This window comes from Lemur catta, chromosome 10 (genome assembly GCF_020740605.2).
Source record: "Lemur catta isolate mLemCat1 chromosome 10, mLemCat1.pri, whole genome shotgun sequence".
NCBI lineage: Eukaryota > Metazoa > Chordata > Mammalia > Primates > Lemuridae > Lemur > Lemur catta.
Genome location: NC_059137.1, coordinates 21,981,385 through 22,002,501, shown reverse-complemented (window position 1 = coordinate 22,002,501; position 21,117 = coordinate 21,981,385). Strand labels below are relative to the sequence as shown.

At 35.0% G+C, this 21,117-nt stretch overlaps 1 protein-coding gene across 6 annotated transcripts in view; it reads right to left on the bottom strand.

Annotated features, from left to right (window-relative positions):
* PTBP3 (polypyrimidine tract binding protein 3) overlaps positions 1-21,117 on the bottom strand; it is an 86,275-nt gene that overhangs the window by 13,876 nt on the left and 51,282 nt on the right. For 4 of the 6 annotated variants that reach the window (XM_045563619.1, XM_045563621.1, XM_045563622.1 and 1 more), the window contains exons 3-7: positions 20,652-20,821; positions 13,820-13,966; positions 9,009-9,173; positions 4,227-4,337; positions 2,590-2,764 (exon numbers count right to left, since the gene is read on the bottom strand). In XM_045563619.1, the coding sequence (XP_045419575.1) occupies positions 2,590-2,764; positions 4,227-4,337; positions 9,009-9,173; positions 13,820-13,966; positions 20,652-20,821 (768 nt within the window). The remainder of the gene's footprint in view (positions 1-2,589; positions 2,765-4,226; positions 4,338-9,008; positions 9,174-13,819; positions 13,967-20,651; positions 20,822-21,117) is intronic. The other 2 variants (XM_045563623.1, XM_045563625.1) reach the window with 1 other exon arrangement.

Genomic DNA, 21,117 nt, shown 5'->3' with positions numbered 1-21,117 from the left:
CAGGTTAAATGACTCATTTTTACAAAAGAAAGAACTATATTTAGGCAAAAAGGAAGAGTTAACAAAGAGGCTTCAAGAGAGATGCCAGTAATTATGAAATTTCCACTAGAAAGTCTAAATGTAAACATAAGGAGATATGGTAGAGGTTATATTATTGTTGCCCAATATTCACTTGCCCCTTCCATATAACTCTGGCTAGTTGTGTGACCTGTAGTATTTTCTGTGGGAGAAGCATTCATTTCTACGCAATCAAACTGGGCTTGATCATGTCACATGTTTTTGCCAAGGAATAAAGACAGAAATTGCATTTGCCACTTCTACACAGAAGTTTTAAGAGGCATTATGGGTTTACACTCGCTTGCTTATTCTTTAATCTCTGTCACAAGAATGCCACGTTACAAACAGGAGTGATACTTTCACCCTGGACCCAGACGCAACCTACTGACTTGGAGGAAAGAGAGGTGGCAGTTTGTAAACACAGCAAAGTGGCTAATACAGATGGCTATTGGGGGGTGGGGGGAGTGAGGCAGAACATTAGCAGTAGGTTTTAGAGAAAAAAGGAAAAATTTTGAAATAACTATCACAGAACATTCAACAGAGATAAATATAAGAACTGGCAAACAATTATCAACGCCAAATTTTAAATAATTGTTTCCATGTAAAATATGGTTAACAAAATTTGTTAAAATTTGACAAAAGAATCATTTTTAAAGTTTCTATAAATCTATCCTCCCCAAATGAGCAGAAACATTTTAGCAAAGTAACCTCTTGGACAATGGATTACTATCTTTATTTTAAGAAGTCATTACCCAAACCTGAGAGAAAAAAGTTGAAGATCTGAATGGCTAAGAATAGATATTTCACATTTCAAAAAGGTACCACCATGGTAGCAATCAAGGCAATACAAATTAATACATGAGAACATTTTCACTTATGAAATCAGTTTATCACAGTATCATTTATAGTAGCAAAATCCTAGAGAAACAAACTTAATGTCCAAATCAGAGAATAACTGACATAAACCAACTTACTGCAGAAAATGCCTGATGAATGAATATAAAGATTTTCTTTAAGAAATCAGAACAGTTAGGCCTGAGGCAAATCCTGGATGTTTCCCAAGGTGAGAGAAGTCAACAGGATACTCTCACTGCATTAACCTAGTAGCATAAGTCTATAACCTACCATATCTACCCACTCCTCCCACCTTCAGAAGACTGTGAAGAAAGTTTCCCCTCCTCACCACAAGTGTTTGTTCACTATGTGTAAATATTTTACTTTATTTATTTATTTTTTGACACAGAGCCTAGCTTTGTCATCCTGGGTAGAGTGCCTTGGCAGCTCACTGCAGCTTCAAACTCTGGGCTCAAGCCATCCTCCTGCGTCAGCCTCTCAAGTAGCTGGGACTATAGGTAGGAGCCACCATGCCCAGCTACTTTTTCTATTTTTTAATTTTTCATGAAGGTGGGGTCTTGCTATGGTATGGTACTCAGGCTGGTCTCAAACTCCTGGGCTCAAGCAATCCTCCCATCTTGGTCTCCCCAAAGTGCTAGGATTATAGGTGTGAGCTACTGCACCTAGCCAAAAATTTTTATGTTTCATATTTGTTACCGGCTCCTAACTTAATATGTCTTGAATTGGCAGAGCCAAAGGTTTTTATCATTACCATTTCAATAACAGGTGATAGAAATTGTGGCTTTTGCTAAAACTTAGCTATCAAATGCAGACCTATACTTATTCTAGTAACTAAATATTTTCTGGAAAATTTTAGACAACCATTTATTTATTTTAATTCTTTAATTTTCTCACCTGTAAAAAGACAGTGCATGATAATACTACTTAAAGGTTCAATTAGTAATATTTTATGGTATTATTTGGGAAAGGAAAATCAATCACAAAGAATAATAAAACTTCATACTTTAAATAATAAAACACACTAAAAAGTAGCATATATTAACCTAATAATAAATTCAAACTGGGCCATCCATTGTTTTTCCTTTATATAAAGGTTTACTTTAAATATAAGAAGGAGGAAGCTCTTCAAAGCGACATTTGCAGAGACAATTTAGAAAGCTGTATTTTTACTAATGCAAAATGCAACTTCACACAAACTTAAGATATATTTAGAAGTCCAAAGTTTAAAAAACAAGAAAAAACAAACTCTCTTTCAGTAAGAACATACTATTAATTTAGGCTCTTGATTTAAAATATCACTACTTAAAAAGGGGAAAGTATTTTTCTCAAGAGCACATACGGCACAATTCTGTTGGCTATAAATTAGTATATTTAAAAATCAATGTTAACATATAAGACTATTAATTTGAAGCAAATGATTATGTAACTTAAAAAGAATGAGCAGTATTAATGTCAGAAAATAAATTTGTAACTCAATTTCAGATATCCACTTGATTTGCCAACTATTACTGCCAATACTAAGATTTAATTAATGGGCACATTTTGTTCCATAATTCTTGCTTTCCTTTAGAAATCATGAGAGCCCAAGAAGGAAAAGTGAACTGACATACATGGATTCATAAATTAAACTTATAACTTTGGAAAACTTGCTTTGTGACCCTTTAAAAAGCTACTCACCAAAAGCAGCAGCCATAGGGGGTTCAAGGGATGGCTGGCCATCACCAGTAGGAAGGTCTAAACGAGTGAAGTCTCTGCTTTTGTCATTATTGTATTTCACATTAAGGCTGGTGAGCTTGGAGAAGTCAATACGCAGAGTGCAGCATGCATTATAGATATTCTGGCCATCCAGCGCCTAAAGCATGTAAGAAAGGGACTGGTTTTGGCAAGACAACAAGACTGATAAATCAAGTAGCCTTTACTTTGACATAGAGTGGCAATCGGGCATAAAGCAGAGAGCACTAGACTAAAAGCCAAAGACTTGGATTAGCTTTTACCTATGTCACTATGAGTTTAAGGGAGAAAAACAAATTTCTAAGTCTCAGTCTTCATCTGTAATATAAGACTAATAATACCTACCTTGTCCATAGTAATATCAAATGAGATAAGACATGCAAAAGTTTGAAAAACTGTTGGATATTATAGAAATACTAGCTGTTATCATGATCATTTTGCCCATAGTAAATGTTTAAAGATATTTTAACTTTATATTTTATTGTAATTCATTTTACTATTACTATAGTTTATGTAGGTTAGGATGAAATAAAGCCTTTTTAAGTGGTACTTGTCAGGGCCACAATACATAAAATATTATTCACCACTTTGTAAATTTATTTTTGTAATACTTTGAATAATAAGCTGAGAGGAATTTGGAGCCACTTGTAATCAAAGATCAGCAACCCCTCTCTTTGAAAGAATAAAAACTTACCAGACGGTATTTGTGGACACTTATGATTTCCCCAAGTGCTTGAATTTATAAAAACAGATACCAGAAAACAAAGCACATAAAAATAAAACAAAGAAATATGCAACCTCCCCCTGCTTTGATTTATAAGAAGTCACTGACAAGTTATGCCATCAGAAGGTACAAAATAACACATGTACATAGAGGGTACAGCAAATATAAAGGCTATATTCCCTATCAAGTGCCAGACACTATGTCATACACAAAAGTACTGTAAAACTTAGTCCCTATCTTTGAGTAGAAATTAGAAATGACTGAGATACCGCTACAAGATAAAATTAGGGTTAGGGGTAGATCTCAATAGGAGATGTGTCTAATACATAACCAAACTGAAAGTGAAGTTTTGTATCTTGCCCAAAAAAAGTCAAGTATTTGTGTACTTAAAAAAAAAGGCAATATGAATTGACAGCAGCATATTTCCTAAAGTTTAATGTCTTCACCAATTTAGAGCTCAATGAGAATGAACACCGAATATGGCTGCAAAAAATAGTAAAATCAATCTTTGGCCAATTTAACAGAAGTAAATGAAGGTCCAAGGGTAAAAGTAATTCTACTTTATTAGTCAGGTTATATCAGGAGTACTGTGCTCAATTTTAGACTTTAAACATGACAAACAGGAATCAGTCTCAAGAGATCTACGAGGTGAGAGGAGATTTTAAATCATTCCATATTGAAGAAAGAAGTAATAATTTTTACCTTAGAAAAAAGAACACATGGAACTGTACACTTAAAAATGATTAATATGATAAATATTATACTATGTATTTTTACTACAATTAAAAAAACATAGTAAACCCTTTAGCTATCACTGAAGTGAGTGACAACTGAAAAATGGAAGATAGATCATAATTACCATTTTGGCATAATGTGCATTCACTGGGTCAGCATACTGAAGCAAGGCTTGAAACTGATTATTCTTTGTAAAGGTGATAATCTTCAAGACTGTGCCAAATTTAGAAAATATCTGGGAAAAAGTTCACATAAGGTTACATCTAAGAAAAATATTAAACTAATGTACCTTCATAAATACAACTTGGTTCATGAATCCCATTTTCAAATGAAAATAATTTTCTCTTTAAAACTGTTGGTATCAAAATGACTTAAATCAAGCCTAACATGTTAATGTTTCAATACCCGTGCCTGTCTTAGAACAGTGCCTGACTCACAATAAGCACTCAAATATTTAGCCTATTTTACATCCTGTATTAATGATACAATACTAAAATAGGAGACTACAATAGAAATTAATTGATGGTATGGGATAGTGGTGTTACAAAGCATATGAATGAAAGTGGAATAAGCATCTACTTCTTAGGATTTTTGTACACAGAAACTAGAAGATGTTTAAATAGAGGCTGCTCTATAAATTCATCAAATTTTCAAAGGGCATTGTTCTAAGCACTGGGAAGTCAACAGTGGACAAGATAGAGACAAAGTTCCTTATTAAGAAAGACAGATAATAAACAAATAAACAAATGGCATAATGACTGGTCATAAAAAAGTGTTAAGAATAAAAAGAAAGATAGAGATGAGAGTGAACAGGAGTGCAAGACAAGAGTGGTCAAGGAAGGCCTCTCTGAAGTGTCTTTAGAGAAGAGGAATAGAGTGAGGGGAAGGCTTCCCGACAGATCCCTAGTTAACAATTCACCTCAGCACCCCAAAGGTTCATGGTTAGAGTTACCAGTAACTCATTTCTGAAAGACTAAACAGGGAACATAAAACAATACATTTTGTTCCCCTTTGTCACGCCATTTTAAATTTGGATCTTAATGAGGAGAAACTTGTCCTGCTCCTGAGAATAAAAAGTATTCCCCACGTAGGCTAAGATTTTGCTATTATTAAGCACTATGTATAAGTGTCCTTAATAGGCAATTAGTCCTGCTTTTTAATTATCACAAAGAATGCTCAAGAATATCCTAAAGCATAGGCAACAAAAGAAAAAAAATAGATAAATAGGACTACCTCAAAATCAAAAACCTTTGTGTATCAAAGGACACTATCAACAGAATGAAAAGGCAACCCACAGAACATGACACAATATTTGCAAATCATGGATCTGATAAAGGGTTAATATCCAGAATATAAAGAACTCCTATAACTTAACAACAACAATTTAAAAATAGGCAAAGGACTTGAATAAATATTTCTCCAAAGAAGATAATCAAATGGCCAATAAGCACACAAAAAGATGCTCAACATCACTAATCACTAGAGAAATGCAAATCAAAACTACATGAGATACCCCTTTACATCCAATAGGATAGCTATTATTAAAAATAAAAGAAAAAGAAAAAGGCTGGGCAAAGTGATCGCTTGAGCTCAGGAGTTCGAGACTAGGCTGAATAAGAGCAAGACCCAGTCTCTAACCAAAAATAGAAAAAATTAGCCAGGCGTGGTGGCACATCTCTGTAGTCCTAGCTACTTGGGAGGCTGAGGCAGGAGGACTGCTTGACCCCAGGAGTTTGAGGTTGCAGTGAGCTATGATCATGCCATTGCATGCTATTGGGGGTGACAGAGCAAGACTCTGTCTCAAAAATGAAAAACAACCAAAAAAAAAAAAACAAGTCTTGGGGAGGATGTAGAGAAGATGGAATCCTTGTGCACTGTTGGTGGGAATGTGAAATGCTGTAGCCACTGTGGAAACAGTATTACCTTTCCTTAAAAAAATTGAAAAATATCCTGGGCATGATGGCTACTTGGAAGGCTAAAGTGGGAGGACTGCTTGAGGCCAGGAGTTGGAGATCAGTTTGGGCAACATAGTGAGATCCTATCTCTCACAAAAAACAAACAAACAAACAAACAGACTTACTGCATAACCCAGCAATTACACTTCTGGGTATATATACCTAAAGAATTGGAAACAGGGACTCAAAAGGATATTTGTACACCCAAGTTCACAGCAGCATTATTCACAATAGCCAAAAGGAGAAAGCAACCCAAGTGTTCATCAATGAATGAACAAAATATGGTACATACAAAGGAATGCTTCACAAAGGAAGAAAATTCTGACACATGCTATGACATGGATGAATCTTTAAGACATCATGTCAAGTGAAACATAACAGTCACAAAAGGACAAATACTGTATGGTTTCACTTATATGAGGAACCTAGAATCAAATTCATACAGATAGAAAGTAGAACGGTGGTTGTTGAGAGCTGGAAGGAGGAAGGAATGGGGAGTTATTGTTTAATGGGTACAGAAGTTTCACTTTGGGAAGATGAAAATAGTTCTGGAGAATAATATTTGGTGATGGTTGAAAAACACTATGAGTGTACTTAACGCCACTGAACTACTATACAATTAAAAGTAGTCCCAGCTTCTTAGGAGGATGTGGTAGGAGGATAGACTGAGCCCAGGAGTTCAAGGCCAGGCTGGGCAACATAGCAAGACCTACTTCTAATTAAACAAACAAACAAAAAAAATCCATAATCACCACTTCCACTGCCAATGCCTCCACTATCTCTCATTTGAACTATGATAAGAGCCCCTACTTATCCCTACAGTTTTTTCTTAACACAGCAAGCAACAAGTGATTGTGTTAAAACATAAATGATATATCCCACTGCTCTATTCAAAATCTTCTAATGGTTTCCCATCTTAGCTAGTGTAAAAGATTAGCAAAGCTTTGCATCATCTGGCTCCTAACTCCTGTCTGATGCTATCACTTATGGCATTCCTACTCTCTATATTCCAGTGACACTATCCTTCTTTCTGATTCGTGAACACATTAAGCACAGTTCCATTTTAGGGACTTTGCACTTATTATTCTTTCTGACTGGATCACTATTCTTCCACATACACACATAACTTATATCCTTACATCCTTTCAGCCTCTGCTCAAATGTCATCAAATTGGAAAGACCTTCCCTAACTTTCCTCATCTAAAGTAGCACGTCTTCCATCTCTGTCATTCTTAATCCCTTTACCATGAGGTAAAGGGATAACCAATTCCATACTTTTATATATTCTTCAATCACATTTATCACATTTTATGCTATTACTTATGAAATTACTATCTTACCCACAAGACTAGAAGAGCAAGGACCAGTTTCTTACATTGCAATTTACTAACATTCACTAATTAGAACTAACATTTCTTGAGCACTTAACATGTACCAGGCACCATTCTAAGTATTTTAAACATATTTAACTCATGTAATCCACACAATGAAGGGATAAAATGGATACCATCTTCATATTCATTATAAAAATAAGAAAACAGACATACAAGGAGTAAGTTACTTGCCCAAAGTTATAAAGACAGTTAAAGTGGTAGAGCCAGGATTCAAACCAGCTCTAGACCCTGTTATACTTAACCATTATGCTATATGACCTCTTAGTTAATGGGATAAAATGCCAAGGGAAAGGCTTGGTTAATGTAATTAGATTAAGATTCCCTGAGGAGGTAACATATGAATTGAGAATTGAATGATACAGATCCAACCAAGTGACTGCCTAGGTAAAGAGTATTCTAGGCCTAAGAAATACAAGATAAAAAGGAACTAAGGATAGGACTAAACTGGGGAATAGGGAGGGAAAAAAGGGAAGAAGAAAGAGTGTGTGACAGAAAGGCCAGGTATTAAATAAGCAGAAGGGTGTTAGGTAATGAGGATAAAGAAATGGGGGAGAAGCTTGCATGTGGGGCTCTTGGGAAGGAGTTGGTTTAGCATTGGGAAAGAGAGTTACACAAGAGTGCTATACCTGAAAGACATAGTCCTATCCCCAACAGTTGCTATTGAGGACTCTCAGAATTAGTCCACTTCACTTGAAGGACATCATGATCTCTTGGAGGAGAAACAAGACTTGTTACTGCGCTCAGGGAAATGATAAATGGAATGATAGGACGGGACCCCATGACCCTGGCTAAACTCACTGCTGGCTCATGCAGTGGATATGTATACATGGAATATTACTTAAAAATGTAACAGGCATTCAAAAACAAAACACTGTACATTACATCAGGAGACCTGAGTTCTAACTGGCTCTTCAATTACTCTCTTCAATATTCAATACTCATTAATTATCTGGGTTTCAGTTTTATTCACTACAAAATTATAAAACTAGGTAACCTTCCAGTTCTTGAATTCTACGTATCATTTGCCATGATTTGGTAGAATGCCTTTTATCAAGACAGTTTAGACATATTAATGGGTAGTGTGTGAAGGTAAAGTTGGGCATCAGTCAATGTTTAACATGATATACGATGTTATACATGAAGATTAATTACACACTTTCTCTTCAGAGTTTTTAAATTACAAATACTCAAATGTATAGTGTCCAGAAATAAATTAGTTGTTCTCTATAGTGATGTTACTTTCTAAGTACAACTACTTACTACTACCTGGGCTTTTCACTGCATTCTATGTTTTGTTCATTTTCATTTTTATAGCTTAGCTGTAAAAGAATATCACATTTTTAACAGTTTTTAATCAGTATTTAAGGTAGAAAAGGAGGCTGTCAAAAAAATTTTATCTACTATACTGTCTCTTGTATGTAACAGGATGGTGAAGATTTTTTTCATTATTTAAACAATTATATTAACCAAAAGCAACAAGCTAAAACACTTAGATGTAAAATATCAAGTCACAGAGGCCACAGTTAACTCAGCTTTCATAAGAGTATTCCTCCTTACCTGATGAAGAACTTCCAGAGTAACAGGGTAAAAGAGGTTTTCAATAATTATTCGGAGCACAGGACTCTGCCCAGGTAGGATTGTGCCTTCATTGGAAGGAGCTCCCGGAAGGGCGAGGCTTCCTGACTGGACGGCACTGACAGCCTGCAGTGCAGCCTGGGCTCTCTACAGAACAATCCAAATGAGAACTTTGGATTATACAGAAGCATTATATGAACCCTAAAATTTAGTTGCCATAAAACAATAAGGAGTCCACTTGCTCAAGGCCTCTTGGGTGTGGCTCTGGGTAAAATTAAATAAACAGAAGAAACTCAATAAGAATATAGTTAAATAAAAAATATGTTTTTATTTCCTAACTTTCAAAAGACAATGGGGGAAAAAAAGACAATATGAAAGCAACATTAAAGACCAAGGCATGGGGTGTTAGAGCCCAAGCAGTGGTAGGAAGACAAGCTTCTAAACATCCTTCACTTAAAGGAATCAGGACACTAAAAAAAAATGACTGGTTCCAGAACTGGGGCAGAGATTAGTATAAAACATTTTTGTTTCTGTGGGAGTTTTTTGGTCAGAAAGCAAGGAAGTGTTCAACAAATGATAGGGACATGCCAAACAGACATAGTCCCCAGCATGAAGGTGGGACACAGTTGCTCACACCAGTAATCCTAGCACTTTGGGAGGCCAAGGCTTGAGGCCAGGAGCTCTACACCAGCCTGGGCAACATAGCGAGACCCTGTCTCTACAAAAATTAAAAAAAATTAGCCAGGCATGGTGGCATATGTCTATAGTGGCAGTTACTCAGGAGGCTTAAGCAGTAGGATCGCTTTAGCCCAGGAATTTCAGGTTGCAGTGAGCTATGATGGTGACACTGCACTCTAGCCCAGGCAATAGAGCAAGACCTTGTCTTAAAAAAAAAAAAAAAAAAAGCCTATACCAAATAACAACTCATCAAATAAAATGGGAAATCTTTAGTCCACACTGATATAAATTGAAAGCTGATAAGAACAGTATATTTACATTGTCTTAAAGTACCTTCCAACAAAATACTATTTTCCCCCTTTGTAAGTAATAACTTTATTTACAAAACCAGCCTAATCAAGCGATCAAAGAGCACATCATCAGTTATGCACAAACTAAAATTATGTGCTACCTAATATGATGCAATGAGAAGAAAAGAGCATTACTTCTGTGATGTTCCTGTCAAAGACAGACAAATACTCTTGAATTTAATCTCTCAATTTGAGAGACACTCTTGAAAATAAATTGCCGATAATTTTCAACAATGTCAAGGTTATGAAAGTCAAAAGAGACTAAAAAGACAACAATTAAATGGAACATGTCATTCTGAACTGGATCCTTTTGCTATAAACAAACATTGGGACAACCGGCAAAACATGAATGGGACTGGAGGGAAGTAATGTATCAATGTTAACTCTTGTACTCTGGTTGGTAGAAGAATGTCTTTGTTTGTAGGAAATGCACAGTACAAGTACCAGACAGTAAAGAAGGACCAGGTTGGTAATTTATTCCCAGATGGCTTGAGAAATCAAAAATTCATTGTACTGTACAGGCAGCTTTTTTCCTAAGTTTATGACCGTCCCAAAGTTTAAAACAATTACTTAAAAAATGAAGTAAGTGAAAGGAGGGAACACTGAAGAGAAAAGAACACAGTTAATGATTACTGAAATAAAATGCATTTTTTAATCATTTAAGAAAGGTGATACTAGTAAAATATTTGGGCAAAAAAAATAAAAAAATCCTACCACTTTCATGTAGCTACTTTTATTTTTACATATTATATTCAGTTGCAATTTTAAAAATCATGGCATTTTGTGTACTAGTTTGAATTATTACATTTCTTATGGTTTGTTTCATGATGGTAATTTTTGGTTACTGTTGACGACTATTATTTTGATACCATCTCCCTAATGTGAGACATTTGAGTAGTTTTCCACATTTTGCTATGATAAATAACAGCAAGATTTGCAAATATATAAACTTCCATCCACATGATCAAGAAAAACTATAATATATATACACACGATAATGACTATGATTCACACAACCATTTCTCAAATGCTATACCTCAGAATATGATCTAAATTTTGTGGTTATAATTTTAGTTTAAATCAAGGAGACAAAAAACACTTAATATTCACCTAAACTTCTGGCAAATATGTCCATTATCTAGAAAAGTAATGTGCATGTTTTAGGACAGCTTGCTATTCAGAGAATATAAAGAAAATGAAATACTAACCTATCAGCTTCATAAGAAGACATATGGTACTTTTAAAATATGCACACATGTACCTTCAATTTTGATGTCAGGTTTGGCATAGGACTTTGAACAAAGGAAAAATTATTATATTTTATCAAACATCAATGCATAAAAATTGCACAAAAGTAACAGAATGGAAAGTGTACTGGAAGAAATGAAGGCTAAGAATAAACTAGGTCATTTAGGCTGGCTTTGGTTGCCAAGCAACTGGGATTTCTGTTTCCCTTTGGAATAATCCAATCTTCAAGAGTTTTATTAAATTGTTTTTTCTCCTTCAAGATTTATGCTAACATACTCAGGAATCACACTAATGAGAAACTGCACGATTTAACATGAAGGAAAAATTAAAAACTCTACTGAAAGACATCAAAGAAAAATAAAATGCAACTTTTTCCTCAAAAGGATCAGAGAGTAATATACCTACGCTAATTACCCCCAAATTAATCTATAAAATCACCTCAATTCCAATTGTGTTTTTTGGGGGGCAGAAATTGTCAAAATAATTCTAAAATATATCTGAAGAAATAAACAAATATTAATCAGTTAATTTCTGAAAAGACAGCAACAAATACGGCCTTGACTTACAATATTCTAAGCTATAACGCTGATGGAAACAGGAATGGAATCCAGGCTTTTAGAATCCAAAAGCTAGCCCAGGTTAGGTATGGAGTGCATACAATGTGAATAGCACACATGATGAGAGAGCAAGCCATACAAGCAGAATCTACAGGCATACCTAATAAGTATATGCATGTGTGTGTATATATATACACACACACAAACATATGCATGTTATAAGCAAGTATAGCATGCATATTGAAAATTAGAATATGATAAAGAACAAGTTTCACAAAAATAATGCAAATATTTTTGCAATTTCAAAAAATAATGCAGGAGAAACTGGTCTCTTGGAGTAAAAAAGACCAAAGCCCTGCCCTCACTCCCCACATCCAAAAAAATTCCTAATAAAATATTCAAATATCAAAATAAAAACAACCAAAACATAAAAGTATTAGCAGAAAACAGAAGTAGATTCTTTTTTTCATCTTGGTGTGCTAGGTCTTGCTTAAGCATGGTACCAAAGTCAAAAAAGATTGTATTATGGCAAGCTTAAGAGATTTGACTGTATGTATAAAAACATTTTAAAAACTGCATTAGCAGAAAAATTCAGAGACTGAAAGTAGACCGCTAGTTGACAGAGGTGGGAGGGAGGAGGAAATGGGTGCTTACTTTTTAATGAGTAGAAGTTTTAGTTTAGGATGATGAAAAAGTTCTATAGATAGATGGTGGTGACTATACAACAATGTGAATGTATTTAATGCCTCAGGACTGCACACTTAAAAATAGTTGAAATGGCAACTTTCATACTATGTATGTTTTAGTACAATAAAAAAATCTGGGGGCTAGGCATGAAGATTCATGTTTATAATCCTAGCACTTCGGGAGGCTGAGGTGGGAGAATTGCTTGAGCCCAGGAGTTCCAGACCAGTCTGAGAAATGCAGTGAGAGATCGTTTCTATAAAAAATAGAAAAATTAGTTAGGCATGGGGTGTGCACCTCTAGTCCCAGCTACTTGTAGGCTGAGGCAGGGGGATCACTTGAACCCAGGAGTTTGAGGTTGCAGTGAGTTATGATGTTGCACTGTACCCCAGCCTGGGTGACAGAGCCAAGACCCTGTCAAAAAAAGAAAACAAAGGAAAGAAAAGAAGGAAAAGAGATAGGAAAAGGAAAAGAGGAAGGAAGGATGGATCATGTGTAGGAAATGTTTCTGTTTTAAATAATGTGGAAAACTATCATTTAATCTCAGTAGGTTGCATAATAATGCCTTTCAACACAGAATCAGAGTTGGAGTTCTTTGCCTAGAGCAATAATATAGGGGCCAAACATGCCCTTAACATAATAAAAAAATGATTTCTTAAAATGTACTTGCTTTGTGGATAAAATTTCTCTATCCTTAAGTAACTTCAAATTACTATTTTTAACTATTGAAAAATGAACCTGGAAAGACACAAAAGACTCAACATGAACTATATCAAAATAAAAACAGAAAAATGAGGTAAGAAATGTTGATACACTACATTCCACATTCATCCTGAGGAGTCAAAAATCATTTAATCAACAATTCTAAACAAATTCCTGTTAACATCTTAAGTTTGGTTACTTAACATCACAATATAATCATCTGTTCAACCTCTCAATACCTTTGTTATATATTGTATAAAAAGAAGGTATTGAATGACTTCTAAAAGTTCCATTTAGATCTGAGATTTTAAGAGGTATATAACAATATGTTTCTTTTTTATTGTGAAAACAATTTCAAGGGAAAAAATTAACTTCAAATATGCTCCTAAATGGCAGTACTTTCTTATTAGCTGTGGGAGAATACTCTACATACGCAATTCTGACTAGTAAAGTATCCTAAAATGAAGAAAAGCACATGATTTTTCTTCACCTGTAAAGTATAAAAAATTAATTTTAAGTTATTATACCATATGTTCTTTAAAATGTATTTTTAAAAAACACCTTTAATACTTACAGCTTGATTAGGTAGATTGTCAGTCTTAAGTTCTCTGTGATTGGAATACTGAATATAAACAGGCTGGCTTCGAAGGTGAGGTGTAAAAGGAGTGTAATAATTCACCATAGTAACAGCTGCTTCCTCAGAAGCCATTTCTAAGAAAGCCTGCAATAAACACAAGAAGGTAAAGTGAAAGCTCATCTTTTTTAAAAGATAGTTAATAACTATTTTGTTATTATAGCTTGTTCTAAACTCATGCATTCTCTACAGAAATGATATTAATTACTCCCAAGGGAAGGAAAAAATTTTGCTTTGAAGTATTAATATATCATGGATGTTAATTAGACACATATTTGAAAAGTTGGGTCCAATAAAGGATTTGAGACTGGGAAACTTCCAGTTGATTAAATGATTTTATGTGGTGTTTGGTTTTCCTTTTGTTTCTTCTAAAATCTAGAAATAATTAAAAAGACTAAAATAAATGTGTGCATCATCACTGTAAATGGATGCTTTCAGAGGCCAGGATTTAACAGTTTTTCATTAAAAATCTTGGGGCAAAAGGGCTACAGTACAGAAATAGAGATACTAAAATTTCATGGGGGCAATTGGAAGGGTAAAAAAGTCTAAAAAGCCTCTTTAGGGGAGCAAAAAGAAGCAAAATGAAAAATAAAGGGGGGAAAAAGGTTGAGAAACACTGTTCTAACTACCCAGATTTTTTTTTTTTTGAGACAGGGTCTCACTCTGTCACCCAGGCTGGAGTGCAGTGACATGATCATAGCTCACTGCAACCCTGAACACCTGGGCTCAAGTGAGCCTCCTGCCTCAGTCTCCTGAGTAGCTAGGACTACAGGCACATGCCACCAAGCCTACCTAAATTTTTAATTTTATTTTTTGTAGAGACAGTGTCTCATTATGTTGCCAGGGTTGGTCTTCAATTCCTGGCCTCAAGTAGTCCTCCTGTCTCAGCCTCCCAAAGTGCTAGGAGTACAGTACAGGCCTGAGCCACTGTGCTAGTCTACTACCCTGATCCTTAAACAGGGATGGGGCATGATTTGTTCTCCCTTACCTTTTTTTAAAACAGCCATTTATGAAACAAATTAATTAGAGCATTCATTTTCTTTCCAGTAAGAGTTATATTACCTCATTCTTTGCCAACATATCTGATAGCAAAGAATGAGAACTGTTGTGATATGGTAGAAAAGGAACCTGACTAAAACCTATACCTAGCTATGACACCTTGGTCATTAACACCTCTGAGCCTTGGTTTCCCCCTCTAAAACATGAAGTGCTGCCTAATATGATCTTTAAGTTTCCCTGTACCTCTAACATGAGATGATTTTTAGGTAGAGTTCCTGTTAGGTGGACTGTTTGGGATTTTTCAAAATCGGACTATTAAATTCTAGCCTCTGAAAGCATCCATTTAAAATGGTGGTGCCCACATTTACAGTTGCCTTTTTAACTACTTCTAGATTTTAGAAGAAACAGAAGAGGAAAATACCAAGAGCTATATAAAATCAGTTAATTGAGCACCAATTTTCCAATTCCAAACCCTTTACTATACTCAACTTTTCAAATACACTTCCGATTAACATCCATGTTATATTTGCAGAAAAGTTACATACAAAAATATAAAGGTATTTCCTATTTTATACACACACACATGTGCACAAGCATAAACACTATATCTACATCTGTATGTCACAAATATTTGTTTGTATGGGATCATACTAAACTGAACAGAAAAGAGTGGCATTTGGGGAATATCAGATTTTGCTTTAAATAATTCTATACTTTTGAATTTTTAACAAATATGTGGAACATTTTTAATTTTTTAAAGGTTCTCTAACATAAGAATTACATTCTTGAGCATTTCTTAAAGAGGCATTTGAAATTCCAGTCTAAAATCACGGGAAATCAGGCCTGCAGCATTGACAAGACAGCGTTACCTTAAGGTACCAAGAACTCTCCCCACTCCATATGCTTCCTATCCCTTTACCCCCAAAAAACACAGTAAAGAAAATTTTTCTGACAGTCATCTCCTCACCGCATCCCCCACTACCACTACCACCACCCATTCCCAACTCATAGACTCACAGGACTTTACCTAGTGTTCTTAGGGCTCAGAATCATTTTTAAGTGTTAAGGGTTTCTTTAAAATACTGATGTAAACATATGTATCACATTTCACATACAATTTGGAGGTACAGGTTGAGTATCTGTCATCAAAAAATGAAGCTGGGTGTGGTGGCTCACACCTGTAATCCTAGCACTCTGGGAGGCTGAAGCAGGAGGATTGCTTGAGCTCAGGAGTTTGAAACCAGCCTGAGCAAGAGCAAGACTCTGTCTCTACTAAAAATAGAAGAAAAAAAATTAGCCAGGCATGGTTGCATGAATGGTGGCATGTGCCTACAGTCTCAGCTACTTGGGAGGCTGAGGCAAGGGGATCACTTGAACCCAGGAGTTTGAGGTTGCACTGAGCTACAATGCTGCCACTGCGCTCTACCCAGGGTGACAGAGCGAGACTGGGTGGGTGGGGGGAACATTTTGGGAGAGAGGGTGCAGAGCAAGATGACCAAATAGAAACTTCCAGCAATTGTCCTTCCACACGAAACACCAAATTCAATAACTATTCATGCAAGCAAGCATCTTCAGAAGAACCAAAAATCAGGCATGGTTTCAGAAGGGAGAACCAGGACCACTGAATTAATAAAGCTGTTACTGAATGAGAAATAAATTTCAGCTATGAAGAATGATACAAAAAAGGCCTTGCTATTTTTCTTACAAAATTTATTGATAAATAATGTATGCACAATAAATTGCATATATTTAAAAGATACAAAAAAGCTATAACAACTATAAAAAAATGTTTGAGAACAGAAATGTTTTGGATTTCAGATTTTGGAATATTTGCCTCAGATACTTACAGTTAAGCATCCCTAATTTGAAAATCCGAAATGCTCCAATGAGCATTTCCTCTGAGTATCATATTGGAGCTCAAAAAGTTTTAGATTTTGGAACATATCTATTTTCAGATTAGGTATATTCAACTTGTATTAGAAAATAAAATAGCTTCTAATCCTTCATAAACAGAGTATTTTTAAAAATAAGGTGCAAAGAATCAATTATTCAAATTAAGGAAATAGGAGAACTTCCTACATTATTAAGTCAATATTGATTTGAGTCATTCAAGTGACTTTTGATCTGTAATCACTGTATTAACATTGGATATCTGAAGAATGACACAGGAAGAGCTGAGATTGAAGAAGTTCCTTGATACTTATATCTTATTCTATATGTGGCTTCTGCTTATAAGAATAGGATACTTACAGAGCTTTAAGGTGATAGGTTTTTGTCCCCCAACTTAGTAGTTGGTTAAGAAGATAAAATATAGACATATACTAACCATTCTGAGCCCTCAGAACCACCTGTGAGACAGCCTCTAATTTAAAATGCAGGAACCACCCTTGATCCAAATTCACACAAATTTCTAGTTAACAATCCAATTTTTCTTTACTACAAAAGAGCATTTTATTTATTTATTTTTTAAGAGATGGAGTCTCGATATGCTGTCAGGTTGGAGTACAGTGGATATTCACAGGTGGATCTCCCACTACTGATCAGCACAGAACTTTTAACCTGCTCTATTTGGGACCTGAGCCTCCTTAGGCAACCTAGTGGTCCCCCATACTGATGCCAAACTTAGTGTGAACACTTGATCAACATGGTGCACTACACACCCCAGAACTCCTCCTGGGCTCAAGCAATCCTCTCACCTCAGCCTCCCAAGTAGCTGGGACTACAGGCGTGTGCTACCGCACTCAGCCAAAAGAGCATTTAATCAGGAAGCATAAATCAATTACTTCAACTTATGTGTAAAACATTTACAATTTATTTATAAAACAAGCATTTATTAACAACAGAAGTTATTGAACACAGGAAGTGGCAAATATCTATAAATCAAATTATTTTTGTTTACAGTTACCTTACTTGTCAAATGTTTCCACATTAAGTCTAGCAGAGCAGTATTAACTGGACAAATGTTAAACACGATGTATAACTGTATCAACCAAATATAACAACTGAACCAATTAAACACTCCAATTGAGCTAACAATATTCTATGAAATAGTGATGTTAGCCACATCACAGTGGGTTAAATATCAAAAATCAATCAATCCACAATAAACAAATAAAATTCCAAAAGTAAATAAATAAAATTCTACTATCTTAAAGGGACAATCTTATACTATCTAAGAGGTATAAATGTTCATGATGTACTTTAAAGCCACTGTCCAAATATATCAGTAATATACTTTTTCGAATTTTCTAAGACAATACCATAAAAATGACCAAGGGAAGAAAAGTAGCTATGGAAACAGTTTCTAACTAACTGTTTTTAAATCATCTTTCAACAAAGAATTTGTAAACATTACTCTAATAATATTGGAGACAAACTGGAGACTAAAATGGAGACAGCATATTTCTGCAAACTCCTGCTGAATGTTAAGAATTAACTCAATTTCTAACATCAGTGACATAAAGAAAAGGCTAAACAATGTCTTTCGATACATGAGTCTTGTCAGAGGAAGTTTTTTTCTGAAATTGTATAGAACCTAAAATTTCATTTGTAAAAATAGATTTTTCCATACCGGGTCCAGTAAAGGAATTATTTATGTTTTTCCAAGTATTTATCAAAGGGTTCAATTTTCATAATGTGGAGTAGAGAGACAATCAAAAGTGAAAATAATCCCCACCATGCTGACACTCCACCTCCAAATGCCCTGGGAAAAGTTATGGCTTGCAAGTAGTTCTAGTGACTCACATCAGAATCTCTTGCTCAAGTATATTACTAAGGAAATATTTTCTAACCAGGATTTATGATCAAAGGACAATGAATTAACATAACAATTACTGTTAGCTCACAGATAAAATAAACCCAGAATCAACAGCAGAGGCAACGAACATTGTGGCATTGTCTGCTGCCTCTCAAAAGCAATTAGCCATTAGACATGGCCATGTTGGCCCTGTTCAAATCACACAAACCATACTATTCTCAAAAGTAGCAACTGTGTTAAATATCTAAGTGGCAGGTATGCACTATCTCCAGCATATGTGAGATAAATATGTAAACACAAGGTCTGAATACTAAGGCATGTTATTTAACTTCTCTAGATCTTAGTAACCTCATCTGAATTAAATAAGGATATTAATTAGTTTATTAAAGATAGGGGACTAAATCAGACATCATCCAATCTATTTCATGCCCAATGCTTATCAATTTGTATCATAAATGTATTTATAATATGTTTCTTAAACTTGTTATTTACCAAAAATAGAAGAAACATATAATGTACAACAAAATTTCTAGGGCCTACATCTGTTGTCCTCTTCTTTACAATAGTGCTCAGTATAAAAGATTTTTAGGACAACCAAAACCTTGGAAAGAATTAAAAAATTCACCCCCATGGGGTCTGAGCTGGAACAAGGGGGCATATGATTAGTTTATTCAAATCAACATGACAAGCATTGTATTTTTTGTCATGGTCATTACAGAAACAAGTTTCCTTATTTATCTTAATAAAAATCTGTTAACTCTGAAGATTCTCTTACAGTCTTTTTCAAATTATTAAAGAAGCTACATGCTAATTCTACAACTAAAATATACTATTAAAAAAAACTTCAGGGAGGCCATTGTTTTGGACCAGCCTCCTGTACTAGGTCCCAGCAGACCAGTCCAAACCAAAATGCAGTCACAAAATGATGCTAAATGAAGAAGGTAAATCCCCAAACAAACTAGTTTTTCCTGAAAACAAGAGATTCACAGTAACCAATCAGAAAGTGTCCAGTCTACCTGAATCAATGTAATAAGGAAGTCCTCTTTGCTTTAATCTTTATAAGAAAAGTAAAATGATGTAAACTAATTCACTTTTTTTTATCACTGTTTCCTTGTTCTTATGAAAACCAACCATTCTGGCCAGGCGAAGTGGCTCACGCCTGTAATCCTAGCACTCTGGGAGCCCAAGGCGGGAGGATCATTTGAGCTCAGGAGTTCAAGACCAGCCTGAGCAAGAGCGAGACCCCGTCTCTACTAAAAAAATAGAAAGAAATTATCTGGACAACTAAAAATATATAGAAAAACATTAGCTGGGCATGGTGGTACACGCTTATAGTCCCAGCTACTCGGGAAGCTGAGGCAGAAGGATCGCTTGAGCCCAGGAGTTTGAGGTTGCTGTGAGCTAGGCTGATGCCACAGCACTCTAGTCCGGGCAACAGAGTGAGACTCTGTCTCAAAAAAAAAAAAAAAAAAAAAAAACCCAACCATTCTGTCATGTTCAGTGGAACACGTGTTCTATTTTATAGAATCACAAATAAAAGCCAATTAAGTGATCTTTAAATGTGTTATAATTTTGTCTTTTGACAATACTGTACATTTCTATCTAGATTTTGGAAAACCTAACTGTTCTTTAACTTGCCAAATGAGGTATAATTTATATCCTCTCTCTCTATCAGGGTCTTCTGATAATCATAGGATATCTCATAAATCATCCTATAATATAAAATATAAATAAAATAAAAATAACTAACAAATAAAATAAAATATAAAAGAATATAAAATGTTTCTTGTTCAGGGAAAAGAACACAAGTCAAGAGATAAATCTGCTTCTTGTGTTTAGACTTTTGTTTGTTGCCTTGTGTTATAAAAAAAACCCAACCTACTACTACTTTTAAAATTAACTTATGTTCACAGAATGAAATTTAGAAAATACACAAAAGTTCAAGAAAATGAAAATTATCTATAACACTAACACCTAGAGATAATCACCCTGTGCCAATCTTTAAATATTACATACCTGGCTTTTTCCTTTCAACATCAAAAGATTAGTTACTTTGCCAAATGGTAGACCTAATGATATGACCTCTGCTTCGGTGACATCACATGGAATTTTGCGAAGATGGAGAACACGGGAAGGCGAACAGGGAGGTCTATCTCCTTTAAATTTCTTGCTGTCATTCCCATTAGCTAAAAAACATAAGATTTTTTAAAATTACTGAAACTAATCTGGGTTGATACGCTATATTAACCATATTGTCACATTTTGGGTTTGAAATTGAGGGAATCATGGGACTGATCAGGAGAGGGGGGAAGGGGAGGGTAGGAAACGAAACAAAACCAACCACCTTTCAATGAATGGAGTTTTTGGTTTTTCACTGTGGCTATTAAATGTTGTTAACTTCAAGGAAAAGTATGGGCGTAAATGAATTACATTATTTTAAATACCTCTCTAAGTATTCAACCTTTTCTTATGAATAGAGGAC